At 37.8% G+C, this 22,688-nt stretch overlaps 5 protein-coding genes across 5 annotated transcripts; 3 read left to right on the forward strand and 2 right to left on the reverse strand.

Annotated features, from left to right (window-relative positions):
- Positions 1-513: 513 nt before the first annotated feature.
- On the forward strand, positions 514-2,227 carry LOC108968804. Its single transcript, XM_018933068.1, has 4 exons — positions 514-803; positions 859-1,571; positions 1,628-1,826; positions 1,887-2,227. Exons 1-4 carry the CDS (start codon positions 635-637, stop codon positions 1,958-1,960), a joined length of 1,155 nt encoding a protein of 384 aa, XP_018788613.1. The 5' UTR covers positions 514-634; the 3' UTR covers positions 1,961-2,227.
- On the reverse strand, positions 2,204-3,667 carry LOC108968803 (putative gustatory receptor 47b). Its single transcript, XM_018933067.1, has 3 exons — positions 2,693-3,667; positions 2,447-2,608; positions 2,204-2,341 (listed from the first exon to the last, which is right to left on the reverse strand). Exons 1-3 carry the CDS (start codon positions 3,650-3,652, stop codon positions 2,225-2,227), a joined length of 1,239 nt encoding a protein of 412 aa, XP_018788612.1. The 5' UTR covers positions 3,653-3,667; the 3' UTR covers positions 2,204-2,224.
- Positions 3,668-3,955: 288 nt separating this feature from the next.
- Positions 3,956-4,943, reverse strand: LOC108968765 (probable N-acetyltransferase san). The gene is made up of 3 exons (XM_018933005.1): positions 4,774-4,943; positions 4,367-4,690; positions 3,956-4,293 (listed from the first exon to the last, which is right to left on the reverse strand). The coding sequence occupies exons 1-3, from the start codon at positions 4,779-4,781 to the stop codon at positions 4,065-4,067; spliced, it is 561 nt and encodes a 186-aa protein (XP_018788550.1). The 5' UTR covers positions 4,782-4,943; the 3' UTR covers positions 3,956-4,064.
- An 84-nt stretch (positions 4,944-5,027) lies between these two features.
- Positions 5,028-7,049, forward strand: LOC108968764 (selenocysteine-specific elongation factor). Its single transcript, XM_018933003.1, has 3 exons — positions 5,028-5,527; positions 5,587-5,852; positions 5,911-7,049. Exons 1-3 carry the CDS (start codon positions 5,257-5,259, stop codon positions 6,943-6,945), a joined length of 1,572 nt encoding a protein of 523 aa, XP_018788548.1. The 5' UTR covers positions 5,028-5,256; the 3' UTR covers positions 6,946-7,049.
- Positions 7,050-7,528: 479 nt separating this feature from the next.
- On the forward strand, positions 7,529-8,457 carry LOC108968775 (TM2 domain-containing protein CG10795). The gene is made up of 3 exons (XM_018933016.1): positions 7,529-7,827; positions 7,898-7,979; positions 8,037-8,457. The coding sequence occupies exons 1-3, from the start codon at positions 7,650-7,652 to the stop codon at positions 8,311-8,313; spliced, it is 537 nt and encodes a 178-aa protein (XP_018788561.1). The 5' UTR covers positions 7,529-7,649; the 3' UTR covers positions 8,314-8,457.
- The last annotated feature ends 14,231 nt before the right edge of the window (positions 8,458-22,688 follow it).

The raw sequence follows: 22,688 nt of genomic DNA on the forward strand, positions 1-22,688 counted from the left end.
TGGTTTTGATTTCCCGTACTGCGATACGATCAAACACTTCAAAATATAAACTGACGGAAGGAAATTGCACAAATTTTAAGAACTATTGAGATTAGAGATGCGTATCTCAGACAGAGAGATATCGAAAAAACTATCGATTATTGTGTACAGCCAAATAAGGAAAAATTGAGTAGCAGTTTACATATTATTTTATAAATAACAATTTTTAATAAAATACCATTTTTATAGTAAATAAAATTTCGAATATAATATAAATTAGTATATTTTAACTATTATTTTAGATGGGTTACGAAATTCAGGCTGCATAGGAAGAAGTAGATGTGCATTATGTATGGATGTAATCACAACCACACGTTCTTATATAACAGAAAAATCGGAGCGTTATTAAAAATATAAAATGCATTTTCTATTTAAATTCAATATTTAATATTGCTTATGTTGAATAAATAAACAAATTTGGCATTTGGCAGCACGGTTTCAACTGTCGTACTATTTTACCGTTTCTACAAGCTGTCATTTGAAATTTATCCTTGAACGTGTTTCATTACACAATTCGTTGTATTAATATTAAGTATTTTTCCATACATTATAAATAATATAAAATATTCACAAACACGGTGTTGAACGCCTAGCAATGACAACTGCCGATAAACATATACAAAACTTAGCGAAAACTCTTCTGGTTGAAGAGGAGACAAGAAGCTATATAGAAAAGGATTTCGAAATAATAAGAGCATATGTCATAGACATATTGTTAAAAGATCCAATAATCGGCAAAATGCTAATAAATACAAAATATCCTGGTAAATATTTAAGAGACGTGAATTGTTCCCTAAAAATTATCAAGTTAATTTACAGCTAGTAACTTTAACTGTTCGTTGGTATTGGATCTATCACACTTGATAACACTCGGTGCAATTAAAACAAAATACCCCTCGTTCATTCGATTAGTTCAACGTGGACGAAATAGAGTAGATGGCACGGAGAAATTGCCATTCTTTAGTAATGGCGAAAATATTGCTGGTGGTGTTATAACCAATATCGTAAAGGGACTTTTAAAGCAGGGTTTAGATTTGAGTGGTTATTTTGTTCGTGGTCACTTGGGCGATATTTACGAACTGGATTTTAACTATGAAAATAAAACCTTAAAAAACCAGAGTGTTGATGGTAGGGACGGTGAATGGCAAAATAATTATATCATGCTGAAAGCGTGTAGCCAAGAGATTACACTGAATATACGTTTACGTGTTTTAATAAAATTTTGCAGTAACGACAGTCCTAATGATTTGTGGCCACACCCAACGCACAATTTAAAAATGGTTTGGCTAGCTGCTGCCGATGTACGTTATATGGAATACTTTTCTCTGTGCGCACCATTAAGTGAACGTGAATTGGCTTCTTCACCAAATAATTTGATCGCATTGCGTCTATTGCAGTCACTGATGGTTGGCTGTAAAATATATGCAATAAAGAAAAATCATTTGGAATCGATTACCTATGAATTGATATATACGAAAGCACCTAAAATTACTCATAAATCAAAGGAATCTGTGCTTGATATTTTAATTGCAGTAAGTAAATATGAATATATCGGTATAAATTTTTCACCTTTACATATCCCTTTTAGAGTCTACGACGCATTTTGTATTATTTGGATAAAAATCGTTTTCCCTACTATTGGGACACTAAAGAAAATCTATTGTTTCTCACACGAAACCGTGATAGACTATCGTATACACACAGGTGTTTGCGTACATTATTGACTAATGTAAGCAGCATGCGTGGTAATACCGTAGTGACATATGAAGAGGTTGAATCCTTTTTCGGTAATATAATTCAAAACTACGAATGTTTTCAAAGTTAAACGTTTCATAATTTATTTGCAGGTGTAGAAACTAACGCATATGTGTACAATGTGGATGACTTTGGTGTTTACAGGCATTTTCATAATATTGCATAAATGATTTTACGCTACCATTGAATTTTTTAAACCTCAAATATTTCGTTTCGATTTTAATCATCATTTTAAGTTTTTATTATCATATATTTGATAAAATGCATCATTTTCAGTACACGAATTTTATATTCGTATATATCCTTGTTTATAAATGTCACACTTATGGCCCGAGTGTGTAAACACTCGACTTTATATACGAAAATACTTTCAGTATTCGATATTTTTTGTTATTATATGCCAAGCACTTTAATAAATTCATGATTTCCGTTATATAAATTCTACATCTTTTAGCATTGGTTGCTTTTTCATACGATTGGTAATGCTGTTTTGTTGGAACTGTAACTGTATTAAGATGAGAACGCTGCTCGCTATGTTATTAACGGTCTACGATATAAGAAATAATAAATATATATGTATGTATATGCACGTATAAATTATAAAAGACGATGAAAACGAAAATTTCTGTATCCATATTGGCCAATAACGTACCGCATAAAGCAAAAAAAGGTTACAAGTCGTCACTTTCCCAACCAAAAACGAATATGTGTTCTGCATTTGCCAGTGCAGGAATGCTTCCAACTTACTGCGAGTCGCTTTAGAGCACGTTAAATATCGCTCACACATTCTGACCTCATGGGTGCAATCCCGTCGCTGTAAACAATCGTGAACATCGTTATATATTTAAATCTTGTAAAAGTTTATACATTACATTTGTTTTAACGTAACAGAACTTACTTCCCTCTGCGTTACATATCCATATACCGCGTATATGATTATCTTATAAATTCGCGGCAACATAAATAGGAATATGAATATATATTCTTTGACAGTTGTTTTTGTTTCCGTTGCCTTTTGACACATCAGAAATGTCATGTTTGTAAGCATAGCGAAATCATGGAACAAACTAAATCCGCTCACGACACCAAACACGTCGTTTACTTGTAAAATCAATTGAATATAGCTTTTACAATAATCGATTAGGCGCGAAATGCACATTTCAAATTTATGTTGATGCTTCAAATCCACTGCTAACGCATATTGCTGCTTCAAAAGTCGTTTTATTAGACGGTAACGTATGCGTAGCAGGTCCATCTTGCCCAAATGCAGAAAAAATATACAACTTGGTGCAAGAGTAATGCTAGCATAGCACAGAGCAAACACAAATGTTGCTACATAATCACAATTGCAATTCGACAATTTAAACAGATAAATAAAGGAAATAGTAAAATAGTAAGTCATGCCAGTTAGGGTAAATATTGTAAATTTACGCATTGTTTTATGATAATTCCATTCGATATAGTGAAAATCGATTTGCATTTGTGCGTCCAGTTCCTTGAATTCTCGGAGCAATTTCAAATGTTTGTATCTGTTTATTTTCATTTTTATGCAGACAGCAATATACGTCATCGCACTGACGAAGCATTCCAGTGCGAGTATGAATTTGAAAACTGGTGATAAGCGGTTGAACATGGCATTAAAGCTTTCATTATCCATGTATTTCAGTAGTACGCTACCGAGAAATCCAAATATTAAAGATATTTGTATAAAATTGGTGTAAATAATGTTGGCCTTTGTTAATTGAAATGATTCACCACGTAGTTGAAAGCAAAGACAGCCAGTATAGTATAAGATCATATATATCCACTTGAAGCAACGATATAAACCTAAATTCTTTTTTCGCTTCAATACTATCATCTTTTACTGTGGCGGTACCACACTTCTCAACTTTCGGTAAGCAACTAACATATAGAAGATTTTAGTTACTTAACTGTGGTAAATTGGAGCTACTTTTGTGTGTGTAATTAATTATTAATTATAATTCAATTGGATCAAAGATATGCTTGTTATTAACTCCTATCATAAATGACACATGCACCGTTTAATAAGTGATTTAACCGTTAATAAATTGCAGTATATGTGTATAAATGTACCTAACACTTCAAATTTCGTAGAACTTAATTGCTTTAACGTCATATGAACACACATAAACCACTGGACTTCGTTTAAATAAGTGAATTGTTTTATTGTATTTTTATTAGGTATAACTAAAACTGCTTAGAAGCAAACAGTATTGGCGAATGCAAATTGTACTCTGTTCAACTGCTTATTATGCTTTCTTTTCCTTTTTGTCCACATGACCGTTACTATGAGCTGGATTATGATTGTGATTACTATTAGTGCCACTAGCATTACTATTTGTGTTTCGCAATGTTTTTTGCAAAACGTACGCGTCCGCAGGTTCAATTCTTTTGTAATAATGCTCCTTGGTCTCAACAATTTCAAAACCAAATTTCTTATAAAACGCTATTGCGCCTTCGTTATTAATTTGCACGTGTCTGTCAAAAAGATATATAGTAAATATTAATTTTAAGTATGCATGGAAAATGTTATATAGAAATTTGAACTTACAGAAAGATACTGTCAAAGTTTCCATCTACTTTAGCGTAATTGAGAATATGTTGGAACATCACTGTGCCGATGCCGAGACGTCGATATGACGACAAACAACCCAAAGTCATGATATATAGACGTCGTTGATTCTCGGAAGTATCAATGCGGCAGCACACTGCACCAACTACGATGTCATTATAGTATACCAGTTTTGCCAACTCACCAGCCTCCAGAACATCTATGTAGAATTTTTCGTTGTACGACACAGGAAATACAACCGAGTTGAGCTTTTTCAGTTGCTTAATATTATGTGGCGTTACATCGCCCAATTCAATATTTGACCTGTATACATATGAATAAGCAAAGGGGAATGTTAGCGATTGTTTTTAGGTTAATGTTTGACAATGCTTTATAGTTGAACAGACCTCGTCATTTAAACAGCTTATATTTAAGATTTCGATTTATTTTAGTTAAAAACTTGTTTTATTTTATTGTATCCTGTTATGCGATAGGAAATTAATCAAAATATACAATAAATCTTAACTCCGAGAATTTAGAAAAGTTTGAGGGCGCTAGGCGGCTAATCGCATATTTCCACTGACAATTGCAAACATCTGATGTCAAATGTCAACAGTGATGAACAGAAATAGAAAAAAAAAATAAATTTTTGTACATCTATGTTTAGTTATTTGTTTATTTTTAGCTAAAATAAAAATTCTAAAAGTTTTAATAAGGTTGCGCTTCATATTTAGAAGAAACTATAAGAGCACGATAAGATTTAGTTTAAAGAGTGATGCTCAACAAAGTGTGGTAACTATACATCAGTTGGGAAGCCAATGAAATTGCATATTAGTTCATAAACAATTGTCGCGCTTAAAATACTTATTGGAATTGAGAGAAAATATTAAATGATAATTAATATAAATATAGGCCTACTAGGCCATGTAGATTCGGGTAAAACCACATTGGCACGTGCCTTGAGTACTATTGCAAGTACTGCGGCATTCGATAAAAACCCACAGTCACAAGTACGTGGAATTACATTGGATTTGGGATTCAGCGCTGTAGTGGTAGAAGCGCCGGCAAGATGGAAAATCGTTTCACCGGATGTCGACAAAGTGCAGTTCACTTTTGTAGACTGTCCTGGACATGCAAGCCTCATACGTACTATAATTGGAGGTATGGAAAACTTACATTCAGTATGGTCCATGTTTTGATAAATAGGTTTTTTTTTTAAGGTGCTCAAATTATTGATTTGATGTTGCTGGTCATTGATGCTCAGAAGGGAATACAAACACAAACAGCGGAGTGCATAGTTATTGGCGAGTTACTGCAACGAAAATTGATTATGGTTGTAAATAAAATAGACTTATTGGAGGAAACAACACGCGTTGCTCAGTTACAAAAACTAAATACGAAACTGCGAAAAACGTTGGGACAGACTACCTTTGATCCCGAAAGCAGTATTTTCAATGTTTCGGCAGTGCAGAAAATCAATATCGAAGTAATAATCAAATAAACATTTAATATTCACATTTCTAAGTATTGTTATGTTCTTGTAGGCTCTTTTGGAAGGAATCCTGTCACAAATAGAGTACCCTAATCGGAACATAGATACACCTTTGGTTATGTATACGGATCACTGTTTCTCTATAAAGGGCCAAGGCACTATTTGTACCGGCACAATAGTGCAAGGTAGTATTACCGTAAACGATCTAGTCGAAATACCAGTAATTAAGGAGCAGCGCAAAGTGAAATCAATCCAAATGTTTCATCGACCAGTACAATCGGCAGCAATGGGTGATCGTGTAGGAATTTGTGTGCCACAATTCAATGCAAAAATGTTGGAACGTGGTATACTAACAAGTCCAGGATATTTACATAATATTTATGCAGCATGCATACGAGTGCATCGAATAAGATTCTACAAATTTGCAATACGTTCTAAAAGCAAATTGCACATAACAATTGGACACGACACTGTGATGGCAAATATTACTTTATTTAGAAGTGTGATTGATACAACAAATGAAACCTTCGACATAAATAAGGAATACGAATTCGTTGAAGAGCTAGAACCAGCAACAAGTGCGCAAACGGAAGATTTGATATTTGCTTTATTGGAATTTCAAACGCCCATACTGGCGGACAGAAATGCCACATTAATTGCGGCAAAGTTGGACTTGGATGCACAAAGTAATTGCTGTCGTTTGGCCTTTTGGGGACGTATGCAATGGTATACACATGCCAACAGCTACAGTTTGGATGTGCTGCCGAAATTCAAAGTGTTTAAACATAAATTAAAGCAGGGCTTTATACAACGACTTGTAAATGAGAATGAAGCAATTGTTGAAAATTTGTTCTCTAAACAAGGTAATCGTGAAATCTATCTAGGCAAGAAAGTTGAACTGTCCACAGGGGAAATAGGTGTTATCGAAAGTACTTTTGGTCAAAAGTCGAAAGTGAAAGTGCATTTCATTAATGGTCTTAAAACGGACACGCTGAACGAACTAAAGGGCGGTCGTTTTAGTAGTRTAAAAGTTATGCTGAAATATAAAAAATATATCTTCAACAAGCAACTATCTCTGGTCCAATAAAGAAAAACCGCATTTGGTGAGTTTTATTTAAATATATTAATAATGATAAAAATTGCGAGATTGTAGTATTAGAGCGATTGTCAAAGCCTGAAAAAGTTGAAACACTATATCAAAAATATATGCGAGGGAAATATCTATCTGCAGCTTACAATATAGTAGACATATGCATAAATTAAAAGTTGATTAGTTTGCGGAAATCATAGCAGAAATCGTTGGACTTCTTCAGTAGTCGGCAGAATTTCTACCGTTACAACAACAACAACAATAACAACAATCAAATATAAGTTGACAGTCCATGGCCGGATAAAAATCCGGGTCCGTTCCGGTTTTCGTAGACCCGACTGTCGTGGGAACGGTATTTATATTTGATTATTTAGGATTATTGTTTTCTAAAAACTCTTATATACAAATATCTGCTTTAATTTTTTTTTTAAGTTAGTCAAGGCCCATGTGAACATATGTATGTATTTGTATTTAAAAGTTTGACAAGGACGTTAAATTTTCGGTGTGTTTAATAAGCATTGTGGATATGACTCGACATATCAAACACGGCTATGTAGTAACATTTGACAGCCACTGTAAACAAATAGTCCCGTCAGCTGTTTTCTTCGCTTTAAAAAATAGCTAATCAAATCTTTGGAAACATCTTTTGTCTGAAATGTGAAAAATTCTTTGAGACATTCAAAAAATATAAAAAATAAAATATGGAGTGGTTTAGTACAATAATACTAGTTTTAATAAGTGTAGAAATAACACAGCAAGTCGACTACGATTGCGATGATTTATTAATGGGACAATATCTATGTCCAGATCCGACAAAAAAACAAATTGATCCCAAAACTCAACAATTTTATGGTTGTACGAAGGAAAATAAGGCGCGAGGTAAGCCACAATAACAGTAAATTCAAAGTATGCTTTTAATACCCATATTTCTCCTATTTTCGACTTCAAGTTTGGTGCTTAGCCGTAGATGGCATCAATTGCACGGAAACAGGCAACAACACGTTTACGCGCGAATTGCCCTGTAAATGGACGTAAGTTGAGCGAATACGTTAAAATTTTCAATTTACAATTACAAATTATCTTTTTAGTAATGGCTATCACCTCGATACCACACTACTGCTGTCCGTCTTTCTGGGTATGTTTGGTGTTGATCGCTTCTATTTAGGTTATCCTGGTATTGGGCTGATAAAATTTTGCACGCTCGGTGGCATGTTTCTCGGCCAACTAATTGATATTGTACTCATTGCTACACAAGTTGTGGGCCCGGCAGATGGTTCAGCTTATGTAATACCTTACTATGGTGCCGGCGTGACAATTGTACGTAGCGACAATTCCACATATCGCTTACCACGTGATGACTGGTGAAAATGCAGTAAATAAGACATATTTTTAAGGCATATGTTAATTAGTAATATAAATTGACTGAACATGTGCGTGTGTACATTTATAGAATTAGTATTGTGTTTTCTAACAAATTAAGAACAAAAATTGAATATTGTATCAAGCAAATGTGTGAGTTATCAATCGTGATGATTATGGTAGCGGTTCGTTTAATGTTTCTTGTTACTGCGAATTTAAGTTATTGTAATGGAATGGATCCGTTGTTATTCTGTATTGAAGTGAAGTGCCACTAGTTTATTGGTCAATTTTGGACGCATGCAACTTGGGTTGTTTATAACAAGCCTTTAGTCAGCAGCATGTTTAGACACATAAAATGTTGCAGGTGTTCTTAAAGACCTTCGGAGCTCATTTTAATACAGTTCGGCGTTCGTTACGCGCGCACTTACGAAAATGCATATTGTTCACTCCACAGTATGAGTCAATGGGTAATGACTAACGGAGTATTTCCGTTTTCTATGTGCATATATGGTATGATTATTAACGTATCTGCGTCGAAGTGCATGTATGTATGTATGACGGCGTTCGTCAAGTGCTAACATTATTTGTTAATGAAATGGGATAATCAATTGTCTAACTAATTTTGAATTTTCTAATTGCATTGCTGCAACAAGTGCCAATCATATTACTTTATGGCTTACAAATTGATATGTATGCCCATATGTATCCATACACACATACATATATAAATGTATACGCATGTGTTTGTATGCGTTGTGTTTTCATGTTTGTTTGTATTTTTCTGCCATGCGGCCATAAAGAATTTAATTTTATTGCAACAGTTAAAAGATATGTAAGTCATTATTAATTGCGCTAACAACAATAAAAACAAACACTAATTCAAGTGTCATTCGCATAAGCATACATATATAACCTCGAAATTAGAATTTTTTTCGGCACTTTATTTCTGGAAAATTTATTTACTGATATACATATGTACTATGTATGTATGTGTAGGTGTTTGTGTGTATGAATATGTGTCGATTTTAAGATGTCCATATACATTTATAGACACTTACGTATTTATGTGCATAAAACGTTTCGGTGACTGTTTGTATATATGGATGTATGCGCAGTTGTGCACTTGAGTTTTTGCCGTTTTGTTTGTTGTTTTATCTCCACAGCTAGCGGAAGCTGCTTCCTGCAACATGCCACCTCGTGGATCCGCTGCAACTTATATACATACATATGCAGCAACAGCAACAGCAAAAGTGTTATTGTTTTTAGTTGAAATTTATTTCGTGTTTCTTGCTCTGTTGCGCTTTTTATTTTCGCTATATAAAAGGTGCGCAAGCGAAGTGAGAAATGAAAGTGAAATTTGTATGATCTGTGGCTCGCGGTTTTCCAGACTCGTTGTCTCCCGCAAGCAGCCGCCGCAGTTGGCCTTCCTTTGAAGTATTGAAGCGTGCATGTGATACGCTTGTGGTGTGAATTATTATAGCTTGTATGTATGTTTGTATATTTCCGTTGTTATGGATATGTGGTGTTGAAAAGCGGTGTGTCCACTAAATTTGTGGTCTCCGTTTTAAATGAGTTACATGGCGTTTTTTTGCTATAAGTCTAGAAAGTACGAGAATTTCAAACTTTAAAGTCCCTGTCCACCATGCTGTTGTTGTTGTTGTTGTAACGGGTATATAATTCCAGTTAGGATGTTTACCGATTGGATAAGTGGTGATATTGCAGGGAACGTGCATTTCGACGTGGTTGGACCATGTGGGACCAATGAGGTTCTCATTGCACGCTGGACATATGCTTGATATGTCAAAGTCTATTTTGGTTATGTAAGAGTTTAACCTGCTACAGTATCTAGATCGAAGCTGTGCAAGGTTTACTATCGTTTCTCGAGACAACTCGACCTGTTGTTGTTGTTGTTGTAACGGCAGAATTCTGCCGAGTTCACAGTCCTTGGCCGGATAAAAATCCGGGTCCGTTCCGGTTTTCGTAGACCCGACTGTCGTGGGAACGGGACAACTCGACCTCTTCCACAGCGGTGATTTGACTCCAAGAACGCCTATCACTGGAAGGGAGTCGGTGAAGGTATTGATGGCCTCACTGTGAATGGCGGTCAGTACCTGTCGGAAGTTAGTTGCGTCCGAAGTCCGGTCGGCTTATTGTCTTATGTCGTCGACGTAGTTGAGGGAGGACCTCTTAATACTCCTAGGAAGCGGTTTCACTCCATATATGTGAGTGCAGAGATGATTTATGCGAAAGTACCCCAGCAGAAACTGCTTGGAGAGAAGTTCATTATGCTCCTTAACGGCATAACAATGCAGATGTTCGATGGAAGACATCAAAACGTATCCTGTCGTAGTCTGGAGTGCAGTTTTCTAACATGATTGCAGCTTTCTCGTCTGCATTTCACTGCATCCAAGCGACCAAATTGGTGCGGCTTAGTAAAGCGCCGACCGGCCGATTGCCTTTTATGTTGCTAACAACGTTTCTTTTCTTTTTCTCACGTGCTGTCGGCTAGCGACTTCAGGATTTTGTTGCGCCTCTGAACTTTGGCAATAATAGCGGTCTTGTGAGGAGTGAAGAGGCACAGGCTGTCGAAAGTCATACTTAAAATCTTAGGGTTATTGACAGTCGGTATCTTAACGCCATCACCAGCAATATTAAAGACAAGTCTGTACTCCTTCGTCGATTGTAAATATGGTCGCTGTGGAGTTGGTGGGGGAGAGGGTTAAGGCAGAGAAGAACCTGCCTCTCACCATAGTTGGCCACGTAACTTAGTAAGCTTTGAGTTCCGACTCTTTTTTTTAAAAGCATTAAATGCTACTAGTGAAATGTCTCTTCTTCAACATTAAGAATCCTGCTTCGAAGTATGAGCTTCTCATTTTAGTGAAAGTTTCTTGTCGAACCGGAAGTACCGGAAAAATGGGCTAAGGGATGGTGATAAGATGCTAGAATATTACTTTTATGAAGCTTTAACCTTCAGCCGCGAAATTGAAAAATAACGTAGTTATGTGCTGTCTTCGGAGCTGCCAAAAAAAGTGCTCCAACTGCTAACGTGATTCCGGCCGAATGAGTAGCTGAAACAAAAAAAATTTAAAAACTGTAACTTGTGTGCGCAAAGCTTTGAATTCAGACCGTGGACTAAGTATTCGATTAATTGTCCAGATGTTAAATTTATCAAAATCTGTGGTTCATAACATTGTGACTGAGCTCTTGAACATGCGCAAGATGTGCGCGAAGATGGAAGTTGCACCACGACAACGCCTCGGCGACCACCGCATTTCTTGTGAACAGCTACCTAACCAAGGCCGGCATCCCAACGGAGCTTTGTTTGTTTCCTTGCCTGAAAAGGCCGATAAAAGGCAAGCATTTGGAGACGGTAGAGGGGATCCAAGCAGCATGTATCTCGGCTCTCAAGGTTATTCCGGAGAATGCCTTCCGTGACGCAGAAGCGGCCCATTTTCAAAGTTTTTAAAGAATTGTAACGATTGGTTCAATAATTTGGGGCACAAACATATACACGCTCTCTCATTTTCATTGAAATTACTCGCATATTTTCCGATATATGCGGTAAAAAATCATTTGGAAGTTTCAAAGTCGTTGTGTTAGGCATATGGGAGCTAAGAAAATTACCCATTTTTGACACTGACACTGCCATGAAAAGATGATCGCTGAATTTCAATTATATTTCCCACACACTGTATCAAATTTGGCTGAAATCGATCTAACATCACTTGAGATATGAGATTTTACCAAAAAGTGGGCGTGGCCACAACCAATGTAAAATTTTTATACCGGTATTTGGTTATTATTATTTACCGTTATATGAGGATTGGTTGTGGTTACGATCCCTTTGCATCCATTTCCATACTGTCGGTAGGGGTTCTTAGAGAAATTGCCACACGTACCTTAACTCGTTTCATCATCATGATCATTTATATATACATACATACATGACCTTATATACACCAGAGTAAATATGGTGGTAACAAACCGTAATTAAAGTCAGACGACTTTTCCCGTTACTTAGCAGAAATTAATATCGCAATCTTCTTCGATAAAACGCCGGATCCATTCCGGTTACATAAACTCTACTATGTATTGTGGGTACCATCTCTTCCAATTCCCTTGACTGATTTGATGGCGTGATATTCCGTCTAATTCAAATAATTTTTGTGAATTTTTCCGCTCGAGTTTGTGTTTGTGTCTTATTTTTGTGTGTCCTTGAGAGTAATTTTTATTAAACATTTGGCTTTTTTACCCTCTCTTTGTTCTAATTCAGTTAATTTACAGTACACCCCATTAGGCTGCGCTTATTGCAGATAAATCTTTATGATGCCCTACTATGACTGACATTTCGCAGTAATTTAATCAGTGTCCGTTGAGTAATTGCTACAGACAATTTGGATTTATTGAAGCGCTACGAAAGCAGACACATGTATTTTCGGTACTTCTTTTTTGTTTGTTGCGACCGTTTTTTTTCCTATAAATTTTTGCTGTTGTGGCTGGTGGCTAAGCTGATTGACAATTGGATGACGAATTATGAAGTTGCTATGGGAGCAGAAATGATTTACAACACGAGAGACTGACATCTCATACTTTACATGAAAATACATATGTACATATATGTGTGTTATACAAAGTTACTTAGAGCTATATACTCTCTTACATAGATATTGTACAATATATTTATACTCTCGCAAAATGTTGTACAGGGTATAATGACATTCAATGTTTGGTACCTGATAAATTTCAAGAGTTCTACATCGGGGTTGAGATAGAGCTGGGCACTCGTAGAGGAAGTGTAGCGGCGTTTCCCCACTCTTTTCGGGTTGCCGCCTCAGACTCATCAAGAGGGGCTCTTGACTTGGCTCACTTGTCTGCTAATTTCGTTGCCGAAAATGTTCCTCTGACCGGTAATTTTTTTTTGACGATGAAAAGGTTAGCAATGCCGCCTGACTGTCTGTGTACCATATAAGGTAGGCTTCTGTATCCTCTTGTAGTCATACAGTAAAACACTACATTGCACTATTTGCGATTGGAAAATGCTAGAAGTATGGTAGTCGGATGAAGAGAAAGTGATAATAAGATCCTCGTATATGTCCAATTTGTTTGCCAAATAATCCTCATTAGTTGTTGATTTTCTTCGTACACTCAACGCAGTCGGTGACTGAAGCTAATCGGGAGCTGCAAAAAGTTTGCGGAAGTGCTGCGCTAAGTGAAATGACGTGCCGTGATAGATTTTGTCGCTTCAAAGACGGCGTTTTCGATATTAACGACCGTCCACGTGAAGGAATACCAAAAACTTTGGAGGACGGCGAATTAGAGACGTTGCTCAATGAGCACGTGTGTCAAACGCAAAAAAAGCTTGCTTCAGCATTGGTAGTCAGCCGGCAAGACTCATTCGAGCATTTCGACTGGTAACTGGCGAATGACACACGTGATGATTTGCTTGAAGGCCTGAATCGAAGTGAGTTTGTCCGCATAGGGTTTAGTCTTTACATGTTTCCACAGGAAAAAGTCTAACAGTGTGATGTCACACGATCTTGATGGTCAATCGACCGGCTCAAAACGTGAAATTATCTGCTCACGGAAATGTTCGCTCAATAAATCCATTGATTAATACGGTGTGTGGGAAGTGGTGCCGTCTTATTGAAACCGAAAGTCGCCCAGATTACGAACTTCAATTTCAGTCATCAAATAGTCGGTTGGTTAGTTATCATGGGATATGAGATAACAGATATCAGATAAAATGGCGGTAACGTTCGCACTGGCATCTTTTTTGAAGAAATATGGACTGATGATTCCAACGGCTCACAAACCACACCAAATCGCTTTTTTCTTGATAGAATGGCAGCTTTTCAATTTCTTCAGGTGGCACTTTGTCCCAAATACAGAAATTTGTCTTGTTTACATAGCCCTTGAGCCAAAAATGGGTCTCATCGCTGCACAAAATTTGGCTCGAAAACCTCGGATATTCTTGCAACTTTTCAAGAGATCAAAGAGCGAAGCGATGTCTCTGGTTTTAAATCCTTTGGAGCACGCTTTAATATAAAATTTTGCCAAAGCCTAAAAAAACTCTCTGCGTACTCTCTGAATGATCGGAACCCCAGTTTGTACTTCCTTATTTCTTATAAAAACATTTTTTTTTTTTTTTTTTTTTTTGTTTTCCTGCGCGTGTGTGTTTGCCTTTATTCGCTTCTGGTGAATGCAATTAGTGAAATCGATATGGTCACCTTGTCTGGCGACAGTCCACATGACGAAGATGGAGTACGAAAACAATAAATTTTACGAGTACACTCTACCCTCCAATAATTTCATGTAACCCGTACATTTGTATGAAAATGCTAAGTGCTGCTTTGTTAGGCTGTGTTTGTGTATGTATGTGTGTGTGCGGTGTAATTCGATGTCGGTGCAATCCGTTAAGTTCTCAGAATGGCTTAATAAATGGCCGAGCAACACTAATTAATGTACGAAATCCGTTCATTGGCGTCACATAGCCGATGGCCGATGGTTCAATTAATGAAGAGCTGACAAAAGTTTCGAGCGAAAGTATTTCATCTTCAAAGAGGTTTAAATCACCAGGAGCTTCGTGTTAATAGCAATAAGGATAAAACTAAGCGCCGTTGTCGGTGACAGAGATTTCATTTGAATATCTATGCCGCATAATCCACCAAGTTCTAAATAAGACCGCAATCAGTATGAATGAGACCTTACTTTGCTTGTAAAGCGCACTGTCTTTTTAATTGTTTCCTGTCTGTTAGAACCTTAAAGAGCGACAACAGACCGACTCTGAAAGCTTTAACACCAAGTTGCTCAGAGATGGACCTTCCTATCCGAAGGGAGCTGTTCTTTTTACTTGACTGTTCCGGATACGCGAAGTCCACGAGGCGCTGAGCATTGTAGTACTACCAAATTTCTACGGAGTTTCGACAGAGAATTGCACTCGTATAGGTCTCGTTACGTTGGTGGTCAATAGGTCTTAATACAGTCAGCTGGAAGGCCTACATAATTTGCAGTTGCCCCTTCTACTTTAATTTTTTTTTGGGGATTTTTTTGAAGCTCTTTACTCTTTGGAGAGAAAATATTAGTCTTCTTGATATAAAGATGCGAAATGAGGTGAACAGCTGTTGACTATTACTATCGTCTCTCTATGCTTTGGTATCAATAAGATGTCGAAGTAGTTGAATTTAAAGACTTGCAAAGACTTATTTTTAAAATAGGAAAGTCGAAAGCAGGTCTGATCGAAACTGGTCTCTCTTGAGCCGTTATTATGATCATTTTTATCCAATGACCGCTCTAAACTCTTATATGTTAGACACATGACGAACCGAAATGAAAGTAACTCGGACAGCCACTTTTCACAAGCCACTTTTGAGTTCAACTTTACACCAACAAGGGTGTTCGTCATGGACCTCCCATCCGAGCCCCCGTAGCTTCTGACGAGTCATCAACGAAGTGTGTGGTCTGGCGTTGTCCTGGTGGAACACTACACCCTTCCTCTTGGCTAATTCGGAGCGCTTCTGGTCAGTCGCTTGCTTCAAGCGGTCCAGTTTTCGCAGTAGATGGCAGAATTAAGCGTTTGACCATATGGGCGTAGCTCCTAGTGGCTGACTTCTTTCCACTCCCACCAAACACACAGCAAAACCTTCCTCGCCGTCAATCCCGGCTTGGTCACTGTTTGGGACGATTTGCCTGCCTTTGACCACGACCGTTTTCGCTTGATATTGTCGTATGTGATCCATTTTTCGTCGCCAGTCACCATCCGCTTCAAAAATGGATCGAGTTCGTTCCATTTCAGCAGCATATCGCAGGCGTTGATTCGGTCCAGAAGGTTTTGTTTTGCGTCAAATCATGCGGCACTCAAACATCAAGCATTTTCGTGTATCCAGTCTTCTGCAGATGGTTCCATAACTCCCGTCTTCTGGGCGATGTCACGAGATGCCGAGATGTCGGTCTAACTCGATTTTTTCCATGATTTTATCGGCATTCGACGTCACAGGTCTTCCGCCGGCTAGCTTATCCATGGTGTCRCTCTGAATCGTCGAAATCATTTCGCCGCAGTTCGAAGTGATACAGTACCATCCCACAAAATGCCATTAATCTCACGGAATGTTTCTCTAGCGGAATTGCCTTTAACGAAGGAAAACTTTAAAATAGTGCGAATTTCGGCGTCAGTGAACTCCATATTTACACGTCTATAACTGTTGAATGCAATATCCAAACTAATCATTCATAGCGTCGTTTTGTAGGTTATGTCAAGAACTTTCAAAGATGTATATTATTACCAGATATGAGCTCTGTAGGACAAAAAAGCGCAGGGGAGATATTTGACAATCTAATATGCCTCAGTTTCGGCGATCATCTCTTCATTCGAGGAAAACTTCTACCCAGCAAGCATACTTTCCAGACCTGAGAACAGCAAATAGTCACTGGAGGCCAGATCTAGAGAATACGTTGGATGCGGAAGCAACCCAAAACCCAATTCCTAGATTGCAGATTGCCAAGCACCACTTTCTTTTCCTTCAAATGCGACCGTGCTTCGGTGATCTCGTTGTTTTACGCTAATCAAAATTATGCCGTGCGCATTCAAAATTTCAAACGCCATAACCTTGCCATCCGAATGTTGCGTCTTTCCACGCTTTGGAGCGGGTTCATCGTATACAGTCTACCCGGCGGACTGTCCTTTGGGCTTCGGAGTGAACTGATGGAGCCATGCTTCATCCGCTTGACATACGGTTGTCACAATAAATGCACCTGTGTGGGGTATTATAGCTTCAATGCGTTTTTTTTTATCGGATTTCACCCATAAACTTTTACTCTACTTTTACAAATGATCGTAGGCCACACTGTTGCTATTGTTGTTGTTGCAATCGCTTGTTTACATTTATACTATAGTTCGTGATCTAAAAATAAAACTTTTACAAACACCATTGAACTAAAAATAACAACAAATAAGAGATAAATGCAAATTAATACAAAAATATCTCAACAGGTAACGGTAAGGTGTTATCGCACACACTGACACATACATACATATGCATCTGTACGTGGATAAAAGGCGCTAAGCCGAGCAGCCAAGCTCCGACATTTGTTGCGCAGAGGTAAATATAACCCACCACAAATGACATATGTACAAACATACATACATAGGTGTCTATATATGTACATGTATGAGTATATGTAAATACGTATTATAATTGAAATCGACTGGGCGAAGGTAAGGTGGCGATGATAAATGTATTTATTAAACGATTAGAGAGGTTCAATATTTGATTACCCAAGCGACAATAATAAGCAGAGACTGAGAGAGATGAGTGCATGAGAGATAGCATTATCATTGCTTGGATCCGTCTTGTTAGAACCAGATGTTGCCAAGATCAACTGCTTTCAATTGCGACCATACAAAATTGGTTATGATCGAAAGAAGCCCGGACTGATGACTCTATTAAACGATTCAATTTAGGTGAATGTAATGGTCGTTCATGAATAATTTGTGGATCGAAGAAGATGAGGAGGTCCAATGGCTTCAGTTCTAGAGTGAGAACAATTTTATATGGATGCAAGCTCATTTTCTTTCTCAAAATCCGCCAGGTTGTGGTTTGAGGTAGTTAAAATTTTTGATACCGTCTGGAATCGACAAATTGGGGTCTTCAGCAGCAGTTGCCTGAACGGCAGTAATATTTTCTACACTACGAACTTGTTTTTTTGCTTATTAGGAACTAATTCGAGATATTTAGTGTATTTTTGAATTCTATTTGATTTTTTCCCATCACAGTACGTCGAAATCGACTATAGCTTTTCAAGGACCCAGAGAGCAAATATGTGTAGCTCAGTGCTTCTTCTTTTTGAAACAACTTAATTTAGTTAAATAGCATTTCATTTTGTTATTATTAAATGTATACAATTTTTGTTTTTGTTATTGTATTTTCTCCACTTTATTATACTCGTACAAACATACATACGTATGTATGTATAATACACCCGTTCATCGCTTCAAAATTTAATTTGCGATTAATTTATATGCATAATGGGCTGTGCTCCTTAAAAAACCGCGACAGTCCTTAACAAGCAACAACAACGTGTGCGATATAATTCATGTCGATAGACTTATGTACATGCCCACATGTACATACACACGCACACACATGCAGAGAACGCATTTTGCCCATTTTTATTTGCAAAGCGTCTCATCTTTGTTGTTGCGCTGTTTATGTGTGCAAATATTGGGAGAATTCGCGCAGCTATGCGTCTACCGACAAACACACATGCACAAGCAGCTATATTTATTTATTCGATCATTTATGCATTGCTTCAATTCATTTAAATCCACATTTGGTGTGTACATTGCAAATTACGTAGAGCCGCTTAAAGCCGGCCATACAAACACACACACACACAAACAATACATACTTGTGTACATAGCAATGTATTTGCATTTGCACACAATACGTAACTTGTTGAGCTTGCTTCGTCTTGCTTCTTGTTTCGAACCCGGCCCCGCGTACCAGTGTGCATAGAGCAGTAGTGGAAAATTTTCGCACTTTCCGACTCCGACTCCACCTGTTCATTCATTTCATTGTGGTATAAAGTCACCTGGAAGCTAAAGGAAGTATGGAGCTGATTCAACCCATTTTTGACATACCGACATACTATTGGCTGGGAGAGATTATCCCTGAATTTCAATTATATTAGGTTGTCAAAAAAGTCTTGCGGTATTTTCGCTAGTTGGCGCTGAGAGCGCGTAGTTCTAGTTTTATTCGTCGCATCGGGTCATGCTATACCTTTTTGGAAAGCTCATTTCACGCGCTAACACGTGTTTGATTGATTGTCGTTTCTTTTAAGTTGTTCGTGAGTTATAACGTAGCAAACATGCAGCAAAATAAAGAGAAAATACGGCATATTTTACAGTACTACTACGATAAAGGCAAAAATACATCTCAAGCCGCCAATAAAATTTGTGCAGTTTATGGACCCGATACAGTTTCCATTTCCACCGCACAACGATGGTTTCAACGTTTTCGTTCTGGTGTAGAGGTGGTCGGAGATGCGTCACTCTCCGGAAGGCCTGTCGTCGAAAATTGCGATAAAATCGCTGAATTGGTCGAAAGAGACCGGCATAGTAGCAGCCGTAGCATCGGTCAAGAGCTGGGCATGAGTCATCAAAAAAATTTTTATGAACAATTGAAAATTCAATAAAAATACCGCAAGACTTTTTTGTCATCCTAATATATTTCGTAAATTCATCAATTATTTACAACTATGAGCAAAAAATAGTAAGACTTTGTTCATAATTTTAATATTCTTCATTTATTTTTCAAAATCTACGTCCTCCTTCTCAAAGTAATCCCCCTTGGTTCCAAAACACTTGTGCCAACGTTTTTTCCAATCCTCGAACAGTCGTTAAAGTCAGTTTCCGGAATAGCCTTCAATGCGCGTAGAAACTCAGATTTAATGTCTTCAGTTCACTCGAAACGCCTTCCCCGAACCGGTCATTTGGCTTTTCTGAATAGCCAGAAGTCACACGGAGCGAAATCAGGTGAATGCGGTGGTTGCGGCACGATATTGGTTGAAAATTTGGCGAAAAACTCTGAAATGCAACATGCAGTATGCGACGGTGCATTATCGTGGTGCAAAAACCAAGAGTTGTTGACATAATTCCGGTCTCATTTTACGAATAGATTCGCGCAAAAGACCCATAACATTAAAATAGTATTCCTTATTGACTGTTTGCCTTTTCGGAAGGAAAAGATCGATGAAAACTGTTAACATAGCCTTGATTATTGACCTGCTTCGACGTGGTTTTTTCGGCTCCGGCTCAACTTACGACACGATATTTTCGGCCAATTGTTCGTCTGTTTCGTGTCGTAAGTATAGATCCAAGACTCATCGTCAGTAATAACACGTTTCATGACATCCTGGTAGGCTTTGACAGACGCTAATGCGACGCTGTTTTTCGAAAATTTGAGTGATTTTTAAATCAATCGTGTTTTCACTGTACACTCATGTATGGGCATGTATTCATTCGACCAAATCATGCATAGCAGCTGAAATATGCGCCTTTCCAGCTTCTAGGTGTCGGCTTTAAACAGCTCAGCCGGCCCCTGGGCTTTTGTTGTTCTTAAGGCACCTTAGTGCTGTTTTCTAATCATCTTGGTCGAGTGGTGGAACGACAATGTTGTTACTTCATTCGAGAAGTATTCCTTCTACATTTCGGGTTTATCTGTGTGTCTGTTATCAGGTTTACATTCCTGTCCTTACGCTTGTCGGCCCCGGACATGAAACCATTTGTTTGCTGCCTTCACTTCTGATAAATATTCGGGCCGAACTCCCGCTAGCCAAGGGACTACCAGCCCCTTTCCATTATCGGATCCGTCGACACAAAAATACCTTCTTGCCCACCTTGGCGTTGAAGACGCCGCGCATGATCTTAACACCGTGGCGGGGTGAATTTCTCATACGCTTCCTCTTAGTGTTTGTATTTAGCCTTGATAATTTTGGCTATCCTTTCATTCATCGAGATAAAGCTGGAGACAAGGTGACGAAGCTTCCAACCAACAATAAATCCTTCTACAAATGTCATGACGGCTGTTTGCTGCAAGTTTCGTCGACTCTTCACTTTAGAGAGTCCGTACATTCGAGGTGCACATCTGTAAATTATTTTCTTTCTGAGTTTGCTGAAGTCAATATCGTTTGGGACGGTCAATATGCGGGACTTTTGTGTTCTCTTTACTGGAATTACAGCTTTACGTGGCGGTTCCCAAACCCAGCGGCATAATCCCACCTGAGGAGACTGTTTCGTTGATCACGTTTAAATAGCGAAACGCTTACTCAAAGCCAGACGCTCGCTTGCAGCCGCGCCTCCTGTTGGACACACGCTGCAACACTGTTGAGTCTTTAAACCAATCGACCTCCACGTGACCCTCCACACGGGTCCTTTAACGCATCTCACTCAAAGTTTTTCAGGTTGTTCTGTGTGTTCGACACGGACGCAGAAGGTTACCGAAATTTCTCTATCTGCGTAGTGCCGCGTCCAGCCACTTTTGATTTTTTTATGGATATATAAAATTTTAGCAATAACAATAACAAATTATATTTTATGATGCCTATAACATTAAATGAAATATTTTAATAGACAGAAGATATGCAAATTACAAACATTGATTTCGATATGTAATACATTTATAATAGACACGGGGATGAATATACGAGGTGTGTTCAGAACATTTTCGCTTTTGGAAAAAAAATTTATAGTTCGTCAACATTAAATCCTTCTAAAATTCAAAATAGTCCCCTTTTGATATTATGTACTTAAAACAGCACTTCTTCTAATTGTTGAAACACTTCTCGAGCTCGATTTTTGGGATAGTCTCCAGCTCTTTCATTGATTTTCATCTATCTTGAGAAGCGACGGTCTTATAAAGTACTATTTATTTTGGAAATAGGAGAAAGTACTTGCGACGATATGTGACCATGGATGAAACATGGTTCCAACATTTAACTCCGAAGTCCAATCGACAGTCATAAAAGTGGTCCATAGCGTGGTAAAATGCAGTAGTCGGCTGGCAAGGTCACCGACTTGCGTTGTTGCACCGTTTGAATGACGAAATCGCAGAAAATCGGACAATACACCATGAATTGAACTTCGAATTGCTTCTGAACGTCATGTCATGAGTTCAGTAAGCCAATAACCACTACTTCTGCAGTATATCTGAGGCTTTATGTTCTCAGTAATTGTTTTGTTATGGTTTAGCCGTCCAGGATGCTTTCTGGTATCGAAACTCAATACAAGATAACAACAAAACCAAACATAAACTCTGCGAGTTAACTGTTCTATTAGGCGAAAACTAATTTGTTCTTCAACTTGTAGTGGATGCGCTTAGAACAAGACCTTAATTTTGGCTTGGAATTTCAAAGACAATACGAGGTTGGCGCAAAATGTCTCGTAAATTGTGTATTTCTTAAGAAAGTGTTTATTTATTCATGAATATCTAATTTAAGTCGTGATGCACGATGCCATCGAAGAAACCGTTAGCAAAACCTTCAAGAAGCTGCTCATTTGTCGGAACCGCCGATACCGATCAAAATCAAGACTTTGKATGGAAAACTTTTTTATTTGAAAAGGTAGAGTCACGAAATTTGGCACATGTTATTTTGTAAGACAATTCTATAATATCTTAAGAAATTTTCCAAATCGCACAAATATAGCATATATCCGCCTTACAAATCGATCGGAGAAACTCACGTCCTTGTATGGAAAAATCTTTTATTTGACAAGGTAGAGTAACGAAACTTAACATAAATTATTTTGTAAGACAATTCTATAATATGTTAAGAAATTTTCCAAATCGGACGACTATAGCATATATCCGCCTTACAAATTGATCGGA

This window comes from Bactrocera latifrons, unplaced genomic scaffold (genome assembly GCF_001853355.1).
Source record: "Bactrocera latifrons isolate USDA-ARS-PBARC rearing strain unplaced genomic scaffold, ASM185335v1 scaffold_23, whole genome shotgun sequence".
Lineage (NCBI taxonomy): Eukaryota > Metazoa > Arthropoda > Insecta > Diptera > Tephritidae > Bactrocera > Bactrocera latifrons.